This window comes from Jaculus jaculus, chromosome 2 (genome assembly GCF_020740685.1).
Source record: "Jaculus jaculus isolate mJacJac1 chromosome 2, mJacJac1.mat.Y.cur, whole genome shotgun sequence".
In the NCBI taxonomy this organism is placed as follows: Eukaryota; Metazoa; Chordata; class Mammalia; order Rodentia; family Dipodidae; genus Jaculus; species Jaculus jaculus.
Window position 1 is genome coordinate 194,412,919 of NC_059103.1, and position 19,991 is coordinate 194,432,909.

General features: G+C 46.4%; 1 protein-coding gene across 1 annotated transcript in view; it reads left to right on the forward strand.

The window, feature by feature from the left end:
- The window catches only part of Fer1l6 (fer-1 like family member 6), a 145,513-nt gene that overhangs the window by 61,863 nt on the left and 63,659 nt on the right, over nucleotides 1-19,991 (forward strand). The window contains exons 17-19 of the mRNA XM_004661353.2: nucleotides 1,681-1,833; nucleotides 9,368-9,545; nucleotides 16,170-16,294. Coding sequence (XP_004661410.2) covers nucleotides 1,681-1,833; nucleotides 9,368-9,545; nucleotides 16,170-16,294 — 456 coding nt within the window. The remainder of the gene's footprint in view (nucleotides 1-1,680; nucleotides 1,834-9,367; nucleotides 9,546-16,169; nucleotides 16,295-19,991) is intronic.

The window sequence follows — 19,991 nt, forward strand, 5'->3', positions numbered from 1 at the left end:
AGATGAATGTGCCACCTTGTGCATCTGGCTTATGTGGGTCCTAGAGAATGGAACCTTGGTCCTTAGGCTTCGCAGGCAGGAGCCTTAACTGCTAAGCCATCTCTCCACCCCAAGGAAAGATTTTTGAATTAAGCCAAACATGTATGGCTTATTGATTTCTTTTACACAAAGCCTGAGTAGTCAGCAAAATAAAAAGCAAACTCCCTAATTAACCCAAAAGAAATCAAACTAAGCACTTTGATGGTGAGAACTTTAATATAAGAGGATTTTGAAAGTCATGTTTCAGTAAAGGTCAAAGAGCATCTCATTTTAAAGTGACTTGTAAAACTGGTTTCTGGTCTCTTCTGGAGGTCCTTACTCTGGGCAAATATTGGAGCTTTCTTGAAGCTTACAACTGTTGAGAAACTTCTTAAATCCAGTGTTGTGGGATATAGTACTGAGGATGAGGTATAGATTTTCTGAAAGTTGTAATTCTCTCTCAGATAAGTCATTTCCCAGAGGCACACTGAGACAGGGAGTCAGTGGACATATGGACGCTACATAGAACCCAGAAGGTTTGAACCAGGCATTGAGTCTTGCTGTCTATAACAGAATTGGTTGACAGCTGACCAAGAAAAACTATTATTGTATCTTTGGTCCCATATCAGAGAGAAGGGGCAGATTGACTCCTTTGGGGTACCAAATGTACGTGTCAAACCTGAGCAAGCAAAACAAATATCTGTTTCCAGCCCAGAAGGGTCAAAGCCTGCTTCACAACATATGCCTCTGCTTGTTTTGGTAATTATATGGGTTCAGAAATGTACGTTTCAAACGCAACATGGTGTGGAAGTATAAACTTCCCATCGTGATTCGCTCAAGGGAATAGTCTAAATTTCTGTGCGATTGTGTCCAGTTTTCCTGAGTAACTGCCTGAAGTTGAAGTAGAAAACTTGGCTGTTAGATGTTAGGTATGAAATTCTTGTAGACTTGCTTTCTCTTTCTTAAAAGCACGTGGAAAGCCTCAAAGACATTGCTGGACTTTTGGTCTTTTCACTTGCCTATTCTGAATATTGCCTGGTTGAGTCTAATGCTTTGAAACTAAATTAATATCCTCATTGGAAAGGAATCCATGGAAAACTGCAGGGAAACACTTGCTCTATATATGGAGAAAAGCAGGCCATCCTTCGATGGCAAATCACAGGTCCAGCTCACACGTCCTCAAAGCACAAGGTGCAGTTGGTCACATGGGATTCACATGGATTCCTAACTCACAAGCAAGGCTTTCTCACCTCAAACAAGTGGCATTTCAGGTGCATGGCCATGCAGATGTTTGTTTTTTTTTAATATTTTTTTGTTCATTATTTATTTATTTATTTGAAAGTGACAGAGAGAGAGAGGGAGAGAAAGAGACAGATAGAGAGGGAATGAGTGCGCCAGGGCTTCCAGCCACTACAAATGAACTCCAGACGCGTGCGCCCCATTGTGCATCTGGCTAACGTGGGTCCTGGGGAAACGAGCCTCCAACCGGGGTCCTTAGGCTTCACAGGCAAGCGCTTAACTGCTAAGCTGTCTCTCCAGCTCCATGCAGATGTTTAAGTTCCTAGATGCTCAAGGCACACAATCAGCTTTAGGGATAGGAGAAGTCCAAAAGTGCCTTTGTCAAATACCCACCTGTCCAACCCCATTCCCTTTGCTTCACAGCCGCAGCACACAATCCCCGATGTCTTCATCTGGATGCTTAGTAACAACAAGAGGGTGGCATATGCCCGGATTCCTGCCAAGGACCTGCTCTATTCCCCCATCACAGGGCAGATGGGCAAGCACTGTGGGAAGATCAAGACTCACTTTCTCAAAGTAAGTCTGTGAGACTTTTGACTCAGAGGGAAATTTCTGTTTGTCCTGGCTGGCTTAGAAGTCCTAGTGTGCGTTCCTATCTGTGACTCCTGCCGCCTGCTTTCAGAAGCGTGGGGACAAACTGGGCCATGTTGCTCCTTTTAGTTCAAATTTCAGTTCTGCAGACCGCCTAGATGTGGAATCTTCCCGCTTTCTAATTATGTCACCAGACATATGTAAATTTCACTTTTATTCCATTGCCTGTCTCTCAGGGTTAAATTTTTTCTCCTTTAATTGCTAGTGACAATGAAAATTTTTCTGTTAGTTCCTCATGGGCTTTTCACTTGTGAAATTTGTCCATAACCTCTTTTCATATAGTTAATCTACATTTTTAAAATATTTTATTTATTTATTTTTTTGAGACAGAGAGAGAGAGAGAAAGGTAGAGAGAGAAAGAATGAGTGCACCAGGGCCTGTAGCCACTACAAATGAACCCCAGATGCATGCATCGCCTTGTGCATCTGGCTTTATATGAGTACTGGGGAACTGAACCTACGTCCTTAGGCTTCACAGGCAAGCACCTTAATTGCTAAGCCATCTCTCCAGCCCAGTTAATCTACATTTTGAAATGGACCCCATCAATATACATAACTTATATGTGCTATTAAAAAAATAAAATGCGGGCTGGGGAGATGGCCTAGCGGTTAAGCGCTTGCCTGTGAAGCCTGAGGACACTGGTTCGAGGCTCGATTCTCCAGGACCCACGTTAGCCAGATGCACAAGGGGGCGCACACATCTGGAGTTCGTTTGCAGTGGCTAGAGGCCCTGGCATGCCCATTCTCTCTATCTGCCTCTTTCTCTCTCTGTCTGTCACTCTCAAATAAATAAATTAAATAAATAAACAAAAAAATTAAAAAAAAAAAAGCCAAATCGGGCCTGGTAGTGTGGACCTGCAATACCAAATACCTGGGTGACTGAGAAAGGAAAATCATAAGTTCAAGGCCAGCCTTGGCAACTTAGTGAGACTCTGTCTCAAAATATGAAAATAATAAGAGAGCAAGAGATGTAATTCAGTAGTAGAGTTTTTGCCTAGCATTTATAAGGCCTTAGGTTCAACCCCCAATACTGAAAAATACAAAGGAAAGAAAACCAAAGAACAAAACAATGATTGAAGGAAAGAAGGAAGAAAGAAAATTACAGGAAGAGTACAATGTTAAACAATAATATTTTAGGATTATTAGTGAGTTTAAATTGTAAAATATATAATAATAGTCTTGCCATAAGGAGCCCCTTGTCTTTCATGTTAGCAGAGTCCCCAGATGTTCTATGAGTGGCCCTAATAGACTTAATCAATGGTTAGTTGATCTGTAGTACAAAGAAATTCTATTGCTTAAGTAAAAGTTAGAGAATGTGAGGAAAAAGTGGCCCAAAGCCTTATCACTTACCAGTGGCAGGCAACAAGAATACACTTCTTATTTAATTTTGTTTATTTACTAGAGGTAGAGAGAGGGAAGACAGAGAGAGAGAGGAAGGAGAGAATGGGTACACCAGGGCTTCTAGCCACTGCAAATGAACTCCAGATACATGAGCCACCTTGTGCATCTGGCTTATGTGGGACCTGGAGAATTGAACCTGGGTCCTTAGGCTTGCAGGCAAGTGCCTTAACCACAAAGCCATCTCTCCAGCCCAAGAATACGCTTCTTCTAACTGTCCCCAGCTCACAGCAGACTGTCCTGCCAGCGTCAGTTCTGTTTTCTGGTTATAACATAAATTATTCTTGTGCTGCTGCACAGGGACTTCAAAGCCACGCAGTATGAGAACAGGTAACGAGATAGCAATGCTTAGAAGGAAAAAGACTTGATAGCATGAGAGAGGTCTGCCAGTGTTTGTGGGACCCATATACTTGGTGGGAGAGAGAGAGAGAGAGAGAGAGAGAGAGAGAGAGAGAGAGAGAGAGGGAGAGAGAGGAAAGAGGGAAGGTTAATCGGTTAATCTTCACTGCCAACTTCACTGGATTTGGAATCATTTAGAAGACAGAGCTCTGTGTGACTGTGAAGGTGTTTCCAGAGAGGTTTAACTGAAGGGAGACCCATGCAGAATGCGGGCGGCACCATCCAAGGGATTCCAGGCTGAACAGAAAGTGAAGAAGAAGGTGAGCTGAGAACCAACATTGGTCTCTGCTTCCTGACTATGAGACAGTGTGACCAGACAACTCTGGCTCGTATTCACACTCATGACTGTGAGAAAGTGTGATCAGACACTTCACACTCATACCTCACAGTCCTGACTATGGAGACAGTGTCATGAGACACCTCCTGCTTAAACCTCACATTAATGACTGTGAGATGGTGTGACCAGACATCTCTTGCTCTTATTCACACTCATGACTTTGAGAAAGTATGACCAGACACATCACGATCATACCACACATTTCTGACTGTGAGACAAAGGGACCAGACACTTCACACTCATGCCTCACAGTCCTGACTATGGAGACAGTGTCATGAGACACCTCCTGCTTATACCTCACATTTATGACTGTGAGATGGTGTGACCAGACATCTCTTGCTCTTATTCACACTCATGACTTTGAGAAAGTATGACCAGACACATCACGATCATACCACACATTTCTGTGAGACAAAGGTACCAGACACTTCACACTCATACCTCACAGTCCTGACTATGGAGACAGTGTAAACCAGCCACCTCACAATCAGACCTCACAGTCCTGACTGTGGAGAAGTGTGATCACTCCTCACACTCACAACTCACAGTCCCCACTCATATCTCACAGTCCTGACTATAGAGATGGTGTGACAGGAGCCTCACACTCATGCCTCACAGTCCTCACTATGGAGAAAGTGTGACAAGACACTTCACACTCATACTTCATATTCCTAACTATGAAGAGAGTGTGACCAGATACCTGACATGCTTACCTCACACTCCTCACCATGGAAAAGTGTTACCAGACAGACACCTCACACTCATACCTCACAGTCCACACAATAGAGACAGTGTGACCAGTCACCTCACACACATACCTCACAGACTCACTATGGAGACACTATGACACAAAACCTCACACTCATACCTCACAGTCCTGACTATGGAGACAGTGTGACCTGAAAACTCACACCCATACTTCACAGTCTTAACTATGGAGACAGTGTGATGAGACACCTCACACCTCACAGTCCTGATTCATACCTCACAGTCCTGACTATAGAGATGGTATGACCAGACAACTCACACTCATGCCCCATAGTCCTTACTATGGAGACAGTGTGACCAGTCACCTCACACTCACACCTCACAGACCTCACTGTGGAGACCCTGTGACCAGTCACCTCACACTCACACCTCACAGACCTCAGTGTGGAGACCCTGTGACCAGGAACTTCTCACCCCTGCTGCCAGGATGGACTGTGTCCTCTTAAACCATGAGTTAAATAAACACTTTATTTTAGCTGTCTTTCTCAGGCATTTGAAAAAAGTAACTAATACAATGAATCTACTTGTTATTTTGTGTGTCATATGTAAAATATTTTTGAACCACTCCAAAAAAAAACAGTAACAGGAAAAAAAAAATCTTCACCACTTATCCACTACAATCATCAGAGATTTTATTTAACTTTCTCCATTCAAAGAGCCCCACTAAAGCATAAAACATTTATCTGAAAATAGCAAATCATTTCAAAAGGCCCTGTGCTAAAAATACTAGAAAAGAATATAAAGTTATCCTCTCCTAAATATTTTGATCTATCCCAGAGCTATATAAAATTAGAACAAAGAACAGCTGTCAAATAAAGTCAGAGGGAGGCGTAGCTGAGAATAGAGGTCTTTCCCTGTGGCATTCATCCTGTGTCTGTTATCTTTATCAATATATCTATAAGCTGCTGCTTCTTTCTTTATCTTCATTTTCTTTTTGCCACAGGGATTGCTTTGGGTGATAGCTTTCTAAACCCTGTTAAGTTCAATTACATCTATGTGATGAGGCATCTTGATAAGATGATTCATCAAAACTATTTTCATTCCTGCTTTGATTGCTACCTTTCATTTTAACTCCTTCCTACCCACCATTTCCCTTTATGTTCCTTTCTCCTCCTGGAAATGGTAAGTTTAAAAAAAGTAAGGGTGGGCTGGAGAGATGGCTTAGCAGTTAAGGCGCTTTCTTGCAAATCTTAAGGACCCACGTTTGACTCCCCAGGTCCCATGTAAGCCAGACACAAAAGGTGATGTAAGTGTGCAAGGCTGCACAGGTACATGAAGTGGTGCATGTGTGTGGAGATCAGTTATGGTGGTTAGATGCCCAAGTGTGCCAATTCTCTCTCTCTCTTTCTCTTATAAAAATAACAGGCCAGTCTGTTGGGCTTGCCTCACCAAAAAAAGAAAGAGAGAGAGAGAGAAAGAAAAAGACAGCAAGGGTCATACCCAGTCTTTCCACACCTGCCACCCATTCTGGGTTCTCAGTGGGGAATCAGGAAGTAGGTAGGGACAGAGAATTTAAATCTCCAAAATATCTAAGTCAGAAATTCCTCAAAGTCTCTCCGTTGGCACTGCTGTCTGCTGAGGAGGTCCACCTATGTCTCCTGTTCACAGACATTCAGGGAGTTGTGATACTTACATTGGCTTCTCTTGGACTTTCACGGTCTCAGGAGGCAAGTCAATGGAAGAGCACAAGACAGATACCCTGTGCACTGGAAGCTTCTTTACCTTCACACACCCATGGTTGTCAAGCCTAGTCCCCCAGAATCACCCTTGCAGGCTGTCGTTGCTGTGACAGAATACCTGACAGAAGCAACCTAAGGGAGGAAGGATTCACTTTCGTCCATGGTTGGAGAGGATTTAACCCTTCGTGGTGAGGCTGCAGTGGGGGCTAGCCTGTGGCAACAGGAGCAGGTGTGTCCTTCAAGGCCTGTCCCACTACTCCAAAACAGCACCACCAAGCTGGGGACCAAGTGTTCAAACACATGAGTGACACTTCACATGCAAACCCTAACAACAATTTTAGGAAACGTCTAGATTTTGGGGTGGGGGAGGGGCCCAGTTTGGGAACTACTTATGTAGTAGAAACAGAGGTGTGTCATCTATAGTCACATGACTTAACTGTGTGATCAGGGGTTCATGTTATCTAGTTTTATGATCTGCCTTTTTCTCTAATTTAAATGTATTTATGATGTCGCTAAACTTAAAGCAGAATTGGCAGGACTCAGCCTGGTACATTGTCTGAAGCATCCAAGTTCCCTCCTTTTTTTTTTTTAAAGAGAAGATACTTTCTTTTATTTTTATTTATTTGAGAGCGACAGACACAGAGAGAAAGACAGATAGAGGGAGAGAGAGAATGGGCGCGCCCGCCAGGGCTTCCAGCCTCTGCAAACGAACTCCAGACGCATGCGCCCCCTTGTGCATCTGGCTAACGTGGGACCTGGGGAACCGAGCCTCGAACCAGGGTCCTTAGGCTTCACAGGCAAGTGCTTAACCACTAAGCCATCTCTCCAGCCCAAAGTTCCCTCCTTTCAGTCTTATCTTCTCCATGGTGGTGACCAGAAATGTGCAAAATGTCGTTCACTAGCAAAAGAAAACTCTTCCATGAAAGGAACTGGACACACACAGAGCCGCATCTCTGGCCCTGCACCTCCACACTCTCTCTCTCTCTGGCTCTAGCTGTCTGTCCAGCTTTCCCTCAGATACAGAAGGAAGTGGTTCCTAAAAAGCATCCTTCTGAGCTCTGTTATGAATAAAACTTTTAAGACCAGCAAGCCTTTCCATTACCACTGAGCCAGCTCCAACACTGTGTGAATTGCGCTCTCTCTCTCTCTCTCTCTCTCTCTCTCTCTCTCTCACCTGACTTTCCAAAGCCTCCTTTTCCTTCTTAGCCAGCTGGTATGCTGTAGGGCCCTCGTGGAAGGTGGGGGAGGCGTGGAAAGTTTAAGCCTGGAGCATTATGTCACATGCCATAGTTATATAGTGTCCATGCACTTTTTCACTCTGTACTCATTTTTATCTGGTGTGTTTTCCCTCCACCTTTCCATGTGTGCATACATGTGTGTATGTAGTATGTGTGGTGTGGTGTGTGGGAGGTGTAGAGTATATGAACATATGTGTCTGCTGTTAGGAAGCTGAGAGACATGGATTCTGGTACTCAACTCACTTCCTCCTTTTCTCATTTTATTTGGTCTGGAACCCGAGCCCATGGGATGATGTCAACCCACACCCAGGGCTTCTTCTAACCTGACCCCTGTTCACCCTGTCCATAAGCGCACCCACAGATATACTCAAATAGATTCACCTCATGAATCTGTTAGGAATTCCTTAAGCCAATCAAGCTGATAACCGAAATCTATTATCACGCCGTTTTAGTGAACGAGTGCCAGCTTGCCTCCTTGTGCAGATGTGAGCTCCTGGAGGGTCAGGCTGTGGGTGTCTCAGGCTCCGTAATGGTGCCCTGGCCCCAGAGCCTCGGCCGAGGCTAAGCAGCACTTGGCAGTGGTTCTAAATTGGATTGTTTGAAATCCTGATGGAAGCCATTGAGCAAGTTCAAAAGGCAAACAGTCACACTCAGTTTGTAGTCAGAGGCTCTCCATGGGGGGCTTGGAAATTGCCAGAGCAATTCTGAGCAAGTTCTGACCTGTGGTAATAATATTTTGAGATCTCCCACGGAAAGAAAATGATGTACTAGAATGAGATATTGCTGGTAGGAGACGTTAAAGAGCAATTGCTATGAAGAGGCACTAAGAAGAGTCAACTGAGTCTGGAAAGGTTGCAGTGTCTGAAGTGCACTGGCTCCCCTGAGAACTGCCTTGCCGGCAGTCCTGACTGAACTCAGCACGTCTGGCACCTGGGGCATGTAGGGAGAGGCAGGGGGCTCCCCAAACCTAGTGACCGAGAAATAAAGGAGCCACAGTGAATAAACTGAGCTATGTCGCTCATGTCCTAAGGCACGCGGACCTGCCCACATCCATATTCACCCGCATACGTGTGTGCATCCACACATTCTGTACACACGCACGCACACACATGCACACGCACCCCTGAGGTTAGGAAGAAGCACAGAGTTCTTCTGAATTAAGCAGAGATAGAAACTATGGTTGTATCCCCAGGCATCGAAGTTCCAGGAAAGTGAGCCAAACTGAGTTTAGCATGGTGGAGAGGCAGGGAGTGATTCAGATACGAATCTAGACTGGAGTCCTCTCTTCTGGGTTGGAGTCTTGGGCCTGTCAGTTAAAGGCTGAAGGAACTTGACAATTTCATCTCCCCAAGCTTAAGGGAAACAGGTTCAATTGATCTAAGTGATCCATGCCTAATAGACATTCTCATCACAATGCGTCTTTAGGCTTCAGGTCCCCCAAACCTGGGCCCTCCCCTGTAGTTCTTTTGCATCAGTCGGGGCCATTTTGTTTATTTCAATTCTGTGATGTAGGCAGATCCCCTGGGGGATAGCGCTCTGGGAGATCCTCCAGAGACGTCTCTGGGAAGGATCTCTTGTCTCAGTGTAGGGCTGTGCTTGTCTCCTGCTAATGAAGCGGCCTTCATTGTCACCTTTCCTCAGCTTCCTGGGAAACGGCCCGCTGGTTGGTCGGTGCAGGCAAAGGTTGATGTGTACCTGTGGCTGGGCTCCACCAGGTATTCCGGTGCCATTTTGGACAACTTGCCAGCAGGCTATGAAGCAGAAATGCCCTCCAAAGTGGCCGGTACCCATCACCCTCCATCTACCCTGCTCTACCAAGGTATGGTGCCCAGCGGACAAACAGAGACAGTGGTCACCTCTGGTGGGTTTCTACACATGCATGTGTTGATGGCACTTTTTTTTTTTAAAGCTGATGTTCTGCTCTAGCCCAGGCTGACCTGGCATTCACTATGTAGCTACAGACTGGCCTCGAACTCACAGCGATCCTCCTACCTCTGCCATCCGAGGGCTGGGATTAAAGGTGTGCTCCACCACGCCCGGCTTATGCTTTATTTTAGTATCAACTTTTTTTTTTTTTTTGGTCTGAATCTAAGTGTTGCTCTTTACCATCCAATATTTTGTTTTGAAGTATAAAGTGAAGTCATCAAACATGTCTTGAATAAATGTGCTTTTCTGTGAATTGAGGGATGGAGAGATGGCTTAGTGGTTAAGCACTTGCCTGTGAAGCCTAAGGACCCTGGTTTAAGGCTCAATTCCCCAGGACCCACGTTAGCCAGATGCACAAGGGGGCTCACACGTCCAGAGTCTGTTTGCAGTGGCTGAAGGCACCATTCTCTCTCTCTCTCTCTCTCTCTCTCTCTCTCTCTCTCTCTGCCTCTTTCTCTATCACTTTCAAATAAATAAATCAATAAAAATAAAGTCCTTTGAGTTTCTCTGTAGGTGGACTGAGTAAGTTGAGCTTGCATTCTAATAAAATAGCAGCTTTAAAAGAAGCACTTGTAAGTTCTTGTGCTGATAAGATTTAGGGAATTAAAACAGATAGCTTTTTATTGAGAACTTGACTATATGAACATATTGCATATTGGTCATGTTCCCACTGGGTTGTACTTTTTTTTTTTCCCCAAGGTAGGGTCTCGCTTTAGCCCAGGCTGGCTTGGAATTCACTATGTAGTCTCAGGGTGGCCTTGAACTCATGGCGATCCTCCTAGCTCTGCTTCCCAGTGCTGGGATTAAAGGCGTGTGCCACCACGCCCGGCTTGGGCTGTACTCTTATGTTCCCTCTTGCCTGCCTCCATTCCACTTAGGACCCTCCTCAGCGGGGTTTGGTCATGAATGCCCCAGTCAGTCTCTGTGGAGGGCGGGGACAGTCCCTTAGAGTTAAACCTTCCCACCCTGTGGCTCTGACAATCTTTTTGCTCCCTCTTCTACAATGTTTCCTGAGCCTTGGAAGGTGTGTTGTGAGTCTTCTTTAATCTTGTACTCTCAGCAGTCTCTGATCTTCTGCTGTGATGAGTATTTTCATGAGAGAGCAAGCAAAAGAGAGAGAGAGACAGAATTGGTGCTCCGGGGCCTCTGGCAATTGCTGTCGAAGTCCAGATGCGAGCGCCACCTTGTGGGCATGTGGGACCTTACGTGCATGCATCACCTTGTGCGTCTGGCTTATGTGCAATTCTGGGGAGTTGAACCTGGGTCTTTAGGCTTCACCGCAACTGCTAAGCCATCTCTGTAGCCCTGTGATGACTATTGAGTCTCCACCCTGTAAGACAGATTTTCTTATCTGTGTGGCAGGGAGGTTTAGTCCAGTTACACATCCCAACAGCGACCCAGTGCAGACTGGCATGGGAGTGGGTGTTCTCTTCCTCTTTCTCTAGCCTGGTTCCTGGCTTGGCTGCTTATAGGAAGCACATTATATGGAGTTCTTTCTTTCATAGTTATTTTCATAACTATCATCACGCTTACGTTTCAGGGTTTTTTGTTGTTGTTGTTGTTATTTTGAGATAGGGTTTCACTTTATCCCAGGCTGGCCTGAAATTCACTGTGTAGACTCAGGGTGGCCTCGAACACCCAGGGATCCTCCCGCCTCTGCCTCTTGAGTGCTGGTATTAAAGGTGTGTGCCACCACGCCCAGCTCTTACATTTTGATACAATTTTCGGTTGCATTCTGGATGTGAATGCTTTCCTTCTGCATTTTGGTCCGCATTCACATCACTCTAACTTGCATAGCTCTTCGCCACTGAAGGCAGACAAGGCCGCCGCCGGCGTTACCTCACTTCTGCAGAAGTCGAGTGTTGAGTTGCGCCGAACCTGGAATCACTGCAGAGCCGCACACAGGTCTGGGTCTCCTCTGTTGACGACATCCTCTGGTGTCGGTGGACCTTGACTGTCACTGGAATCTAAGTGGGTCAATAGTCAGGGAAGACAAGGTCCCAGGGATGGGTATCTTGGAGGAACATGAATAACAAACACCTACAAAGTGTTAAGCATTGTGTAGTGCGTGCTCACAGAACATCTCACTCCCTTCTCACATCAACCCTGGGAATTTCTTTCATTTATATGTGGGGATTAGTATGTATTCAAGAAGCTTAGAAATTGCCCAAAGTAACACAGCTAGTAAAGGATTGGGCCAACCATCTCCAAATCCTGCTTTCTTTCTCATGTTCCTTCTAACCTCTCTCTCTCTCTCTCTCTCTCTCTCTCTGTGTGTGTGTATAGCATACTATGTATACACATGTGTGAAGGACAAGGACAACCCTTGGGTGTCATTCCTTACCGCTATGCTTTTGAGATAGGGTCTCTTGCCGGTTCAGAACTCCCCAAGAAGGCAGACTGGCCAGCCAGAATGCTCTCCTCTACTCAGCGATAGGATTTAAAATGCACACTACAAACCACCCCTGGTTTTTTTCAAGACATAGGTTCTGGAATCAAACTCAGGTCCTCATTCTTGCAAGTCAAGCACTTTACTGACTGAACAGCCTCCCCAGCCCCTTGATCCAACCTTCCAAAGTTTTTGTCTTTGGGTAAATAACACCCGCATCAATTCATCTTCCTGTTTCTATAGATACAAACTGTATGTACCCCCAAACCCAGGTATAGTCACTGTTCCAACTACTCACAGTTCAGAGGAGTGGAGAGACTTTCTCCAGTGCTTCCTGATGCTCTGCGGCATGCTGTTTTCATGAAGTGACCTGATAAACTTTCCACTGAGCGCTGGCATTGATGGCGTTGGCTGCCTTCCACATCAACTGGGGAAATTTATGCTCCAGTGGGTATCCATTCAGCAAGTAACTGCTTTGCACCTATATATGGAAAGCAAGGTAGAAAGCCTGGTGGTGGCAGTGTAGAGATGAGGGAGAGGTAATCCTGACCTCTAATGGGGCATCTAGTAACCAGGGACCAGTGTTGGGTTGTCATGGTGTGAGGAGGCTGTCTAGATTGCTCCAAGGAGCAGAAGTGTAAGACTCAGCATTTCAAAACAAACAAAAAAACATAGGCTGAATAAATGGCACCCCTGGAGTTGTTTAGTGTGCTACTTAGGTAGTTTCACTTGAGTTCTGCTAAAATTTCAGGGCTAGTCATTTCAAGGGCAGCTGGTGGACATTCTCAAGGGATAAGACATTCCCAAGTGTGGCTACGAAATCTGCCAAACTATGTGGCACTCAAAGGAAGAGTTCTGTCAGCTGACTCCTGTCACTGTCCCTGTGATGTCATTTTAAGCGACGCTTGGCAACAAGGCCCAGCCTGTCACCATTGGTGTCTGCAGGAAGAGGGGAGACTTTAGAACTAAGCTCAAATGAATCACTCCTCTCCTGCCCCTGACTTGATCAGAACTTGGAGAAGCTTGAACCACATGGACTAACGTGGGCTGCACTGGACACTGCACAGAGCTCCAGTTTCTAAATCCCTTGCAGGATTAGGGTAGGGACTGAGAAGGTCGCTGCATTCTTAGGCTCCATGCTGGTCCCCACATAGCCTGGAAGTGACCCAGGGTAGAGACAGAAATGTGTGCAGGTCTCATGAATTGCCTTGGGCACCCTCCTTGTCGGGGGTCAATTCCTGTAGTATCGACCACTGCTCCAAGGTCTCTTTCACCTTTAGTTCCAATCCATTCACCAGGGGTGATCTGGCCCTTTGCGTTTCTGTCTACACGGGGCACCATTGTCTTCTTAGTCCCTCGGGAAGGTTTCTGTCCATTGCAGGCTTAACTTACATAGTTTGTTACATTTTTTCTAATTTTGTGATTGATTTGTACATGTATGTGTATGTGTGCACACATGGGTGTGAGCGTGCATGTTTGTACGGGTGCGCAGGTGTCACAGCCCGAGTGTAGAGTCAGAGGACAACCTCAGTGCACTTCTCCTCTCCTTCCATCTTCTTCTGAGACAAGGTCTCTCCTGGCTGCTACTGCTTGTGAGCTTCTGCTTCTCCTGGCTCTGCTGCTTATTGTTGCAAGTGCCATGGGACTACAGACACATGGGCCAGCTTGCATCGGGTGTACATGGATCCTGGGGAGGACTGAACTCGGACTTGCAGGCTTGCGGACCAACGCCTTTAACCACTAAACTCTCTCCTTAGCCCCTTGACGTACAGTTTTATCCTCCTGATATTTTGCTCTGATAGGTCACCTCCTGTACACACACACACACACACACACACACACGCACACACACACACACGAGCACACACAGACCTTCAAAACCTCCCTGTGGGGCTGGAGAGATGGCTTAGCAGTTAAGGCACTTGCCTGCAAAGCCTAAGGACCCATGTTTGATTCGCCAGATTCCACATAAGCCAGACACGCAAAGGTGAGGCAAGCACAAGGTCACACATGCCCACAAGATGGCACAAGTTTCTGGAGTTCAATTGCAATGGCTGAGGCCTGGGGTGCCAATTCTTTCTCTCCCTCTGTCTCTATCTCTTTCTGTTACAAAAAATAAAAATATTTGAAAATGTTTTTAAAAAAAACTCTCTATGGTCTTCTACACTAGGTTCCAATGCTCATTCAGGCCTCCAAAGTCCTTGGAAATGTGACCAGCACTACCTGTGACCTCATACTCCAACTAACCTAGACCGTGTTCCCAAGTGGCTTGTATTTCTGGCTGTCAAGATTCATTCTATATGCTTTCTATAGCCACCTGAGATGTGCACCCCTCTGATCAAATGCTACTATTCTAAGGGCCTTGACCAGAGGGCACTACCATGTCCCCTAGAACCTTCTCTCTCTTCCTCTTAATATTATTTATTTATTTGACAGAGAAAGAGGGAGGGCGAGAGAGAAAGAGAGAGAGAATGGGGCCTCCAGCCACTGCAAACAAACTCCAGGCGCAGGCGCCCCCTTGTGCAACTGACTAATGTGGGTCCTGGGGAATTGAACCTGGGTCCTTTGGCTTTACAGGCAAACGCCTTAACCATTAGGCCATCCCTCCAGCCTGAACCTGCTGTCTTATTTGAGTGTGCTATGGTGACTGTGCACTGTCCCTTTGTGTGCACATCAAGGTTCATTTACATCAATACCTTGCTACATTTCTTCTGCTATTTTCTTGAAGTAGGAGATTATCAAAATCCCTCTGCCATATGCGCTTCTAACCCATTGCTTCTAATTACTTAACCAAGATCCCCGACATTTCTCTTGTCCACTCCTGCAACAGTGGACACCCAAATTGCTTCCAGCGGCTCACACTACAGATGACATTATAAAAACCAACAGGAACAACACACCAGGATCTTCACACCACTTTTAAAGTTTTCCCCACGTGCTAGGCAGAATTTTCAACCCTTTGGCCCATTGCAATAGCCCTATGTGGAGAATTATGTCCTCATTGTTATAGACAAGGAGCTAAACACACAGAGAGAGTTAGAAGGGTCAGTAATAAGCACGTGGTCCTCTGCGATCCTGTATGATTTATGCCTGGAAGTGGCTTGGGGTGTTGTGGTGAAGGTGAAAGGAATAAAGTTATGTCCCCCCCTTTTTTTAAGCAGAACTATTTCAGTAGGTGTGCAAGGGTTCCGACACAGTAGTTTCCACATCAACACAAAGACATGGAGACACACTAGCCTAGCACCTTTGAGGCAGACAAGAAAATGTGTAAGTAGAGGAAGGAAGTGAGGAAACACAGAAACAAGAAGCACCCTGGAAAAGCCAGTAGACATGAAGTCCTATGAGCCAAAGAATATGAGCGTCTAAACCACCCTTGACGTTTCCCACTGAACTGATCTTGTCCAGCCTGTTTCTTTCTCCTCTCTGCTTCCCACCCCGCCCAACATGTGTGCTCACTCCTGGGCTTTGTTTCCTGTGAACTTTGCCCTGATCTCTCAAAGACAGTCATCCTTACCACCCTGTCACTGTGACCTGGGTCTCCTCATCTGCATTCTCCAGGAAGCATTCCTAGGTGCAGGGACTGTCTTGGCTCCATTACAGGACGACACTGTGCTAGTTTGCTGATGCAAACACTGATTGTGAAGCAGAACCCCATTATGTGTACACGTGTGACCACACACACACACACACACACACACACACACACACACACGTGGGGTAGGAAATCATGCTGCTTCCAAAAGCCTGCTGAAATGTGATGTTTTAGACAAGCGAGTGGATTTTAGAATCAGAAGCAAATGTGAGCTTTGCACATGTGGAGAAGTCATTCATCCACTTTGTGGGTCATTTTCCTCATCTATGTAATGGGGAGATAGTCATATATCTCTCGTGGTGATGTTTAAGACACACAATGGGACAAAAGCCCCAAGGGGAATGTGTGACTCCGATGTCCTCTGCACATAGTGTTTCTCTCCTGCCTTCCCAGCTTCCCCTCAGTCGCAGAGGGACCTGGCTGGTGTCACCTCGGTCCATCTGGGGACAGGCAGCCACAAGCAGCTTACAGACCCACATTCGCGCACGCTTCTGAAAGTCTACTGACGCCCACCCTTTCCTGTGCTTTATCCACAGCCCGGCATATCTTCCAGCTGAGAGCACACATGTACCAAGCCCGGGGCCTCATTGCAGCGGACAGCAGTGGCCTTTCAGACCCCTTCGCCAAAGTGACTTTCCTGTCCCACTGCCAGACCACGAAGGTAACGAGGCGGCTGAGCCCAGGGAAGAAAAGCACTGCATCTCCCATTGCAGGTCTGCCAGGCTCGGAAGGCAGTGTGGGCCTGGAAGGATAGACAGGGAAGGTGTATTGGTCCCTTGGGAACCACTGTGTTAAGGCAGATAAGCAAGACCCTAGGCCAAGGAAAGCTGGGAGATAAAAAGGAACAGGGACGAGGAACAGAACCTGGCAAGCGTGGCTACCTACAGAAGTAGCAGGCACAGTGGGTGCAGTGAGAACAAGCAGTTGGCAAAATGGCCCTGGCAGCCCCCTGAGACTTGGAGTCTGTTCTCGCTGCAGGGTCTGGTGGGGAGGAAAAGTCCTGGCTCTATGATCAGGAAGTTCTGGCCCTTGCACTTGCCAGCGGGGTAGTTCTGCACACTTATCACTTTTGTAGTTCACAAACCCCCTTCTCTGGAGAATGCCACTTGGTGATGGATCTGGTGAGTATTATGGGAGATGGGCAGACGTGGCCTCTGCTTCCCCTCTGTCCTGCACACAAAGTGGTAACCTGGGAAAGACCCCTAAAGCAGTGCAAGTCCCGCAGAATGTCTTGTCACTGAGTCATTTGCACCGGGGATTCACCTGGCTTTTGATCTGCTGTTGGAGGGGTACGTGTTCAGTCTAGAAGTACCCATCTCAAGGAGGTAAGAAACAGAGAGACATGAGGCCACCTGCTGGTCCACCCACTCTCCAGATGCACGTCTCTGGGCAAATATCATGACTCATGAGACCTCGGGTTTGTTGTTATCGAATATAGATGTTGCGGAGACGCAAAACACTAAGTATATGGATGGACAAATGGCCACCATTACATTGGCTAATGTCAAGAGGGCAAACTTTTTTCTCCAAGACAGCCTGTGACCCGGCGGCTGGATTCAGCTGCAGTTTGATTTATGGCACCCAAGCCGAGAGCATGATGGGAACCAGCTTCGCATCCATTTAGTCAGCACCTGCTGATCACTGGCTGTGAGAGGGCTCTAGAAGCTGTGAGGGACAGACTCTGATGCACGAAGTTCAATCCAGGCCTGGGTCACTAGAGGCTGGACACAGCAGTGGCTTTGAGTAAGGACCTGGGAGCTCTGTTGCCCTGGTCAAAATTCAAGTTCTCCCACCTCTTTGCTGGTTGACATTTAGGAAAGCTCTCTTTGTGCCTCAGTTTCTTCATCTGTTATACGGATGTTAGTAGACATGCCTTCCGAAGCATGAAATACCCAAGCCAGTGCATAGCCAAGAACGGCGTCTATGTGGTTACTTGTCAGTGCTGCCTTTGAAACTGGGGGCCCTGTGGTTCCCACCTGCCTCCAGAGCTGTGTCATTGCAGGGTCCCCAGGACTACGGAGCTGAGTGAGCTCAATGGGTTGTCATCTAATTCTCCTAGTTTGCACATCCATACAGTATCTTCATTTGATTTACATTCCTATCTCAGAGGAACAGATGGGTTTTGTTTATCAAATAATCATTTGAAATGGAAAATAGGTTCTGTAGATCCCTGGATTTGGCTCCATAATTTTGAACCAAGTACTTATTTTTTGCTAATACCGACAGCTGTCGTTTATTGAAAACCCACTACAAGTCAGGCATAATGATGAGCATTTTCTATGCATTGTTTGGTACCCACATTGCAGCTCAGCTGCACATGTTGTCATGACCCCATTCTGCAGATGAGGCAGGGAGGGGTCAGAGACTAGACAACTAGGTGATGGAAGAGCCAAAAACAGAAGCCAGAATGGTTCAACCCCAAGAGCACCTTGTTTAACCTCTCTGTCTCATTTTGGTAGGAAGAATCCTACGTTTCTTTTTCCTGTTTCTGTGTGGCGCTGTCTGAGAGGGCCTATCTGTCACGGGCCTCTTTCCTGCTCTGGGCTGGACACAGCTGACTTTAGAGCCTTATAGGCCCAGCTGAGCTTGGTGTTTGGTGGCACCCATGGGAACTATCTCCATATTCTCAGGAGAACTGCTCATCTGTAACTCAGGATAGGCAGTCTCCAAAGGTCTGGTCCAGCAGACCAGTCCCTGACAAGGTGACCTGATGGTCTGGAATGTTTCAGAGGGGAGCCCAGGAACTATAGACATCACTGCAGACATGGGTCTTAGAAACCTCGGGACTAGAGGCTAAAGGGAGAAAATTCCTACAGGGTGCTTTGGGGGTGGAGGAACTTTAGAGAAAGAGGACGAGATGTTGTTTTACAGTGGAGGCTATTGGGCCTGAGATTTACCACATTCAGATGGGTGTTTGGTCCTGAGCCGGGGTTGGGGGTTAGGCAAGATCAACCATTACACCAAGGCAGCCATGCGGCAGACATCTGGTGAACATTTTTTCTTAATTAATTTATTTATTTGAGAGTGACAGACACAGAGAGAAAGACAGATAGAGGGAGAGAGAGAATGGGCGCGCCAGGGCTTCCAGCCTCTGCAAACGAACTCCAGACGCGTGCGCCCCCTTGTGCATCTGGCTAACGTGGGACCTGGGGAACCGAGCTTCAAACCGGGGTCCTTAGGCTTCACAGGCAAGCGCTTAACCACTAAGCCATCTCTCCAGCCCCTGGTGAACATTTTTTGTGTGTGCATACATGAGGCTGGGGATTGAACCCAAGGCTTCACTCATGTTAGGCAAACACTTTGTCTTTCAGCCACATTGATAGCCCCAAATACTCACTTATAAACAAGTATGGGCTGAAACCGAGTGTGTAACAAACGTGTACTAAGAACCGACTGGGTATTGTGTGCCAGGCAGGGAATATTCTTTCTCTCAGACAAGGTGGGCTAGCCTTATTTAAAGGAGGAATGCTAAGGTTTGGAGAGGCTAAATCACGTTTGTAAGTTGGACTTGGGGTACGAAGTAAAACTAGGAATCTATTCATGGTTGTTTGATTCTAAAGCGACAGGCTGTCCACAACTTCTGATGACGTGGTGTTCATAACATTATCATGGGCTGTCATCCCATGATCTTCCAAAAAATGCTTCAACTCAGTTCAGTGCACATGTCTTTAAAGAAGCCCAAAAGAACTAAGACTCACTGGGAGCACCTTGGCATAGGAGTGAGAGAGGGTATTTCTGTTTGGGTGAGTCTATTAGCACCTCTCTGAAGAGACCATGTGGCCTTTTACACGTGGAAGCAACTCTAATGACAAGTCAAACCCTCTGGCCTATCTACAGAGTCATTGAGTATGTGCTGTGTGCGGGATGCTGGGTCTGCGCGCAGCACACTGCAGGTCCTGAGTAAGTATGTGAGTGATGGATCGATAATGAACACTGGCCTCTGGGATTCTACCAAGCGGCACTTACAGCCAGCCACGTGCAGAGGAAGACATCACAGTGGTTCTGTAGGGAGGCTGCTATGATGATTATAAAGTGCTTTGGTATCACACTGTCAGGTCAATGCTACAGGAGCGCTCAGATGCCGATTTTCAAAAACATCTGAAAAGCACGGCTATCTGGACGCTTTGCATTGAACCTCATCACTCTTGTTTATTGGTTGGTTGAACCTGTTCTTTTTCTGTCAGGAAAGTTAGATTTCCTCAAGTTTTTTTTTTTTTTTTTTAACTGCTTTGTATCTATACAACTAGGTAATGAAAGAGTCAAAACAAAAGCCAAGATGGTTCAATTCCAAGACCACCTTGTTTAACCTGCCTGTCTCATTTTGGTAGGAAGAATCCTAAATTTCTCTCTCCCATTTC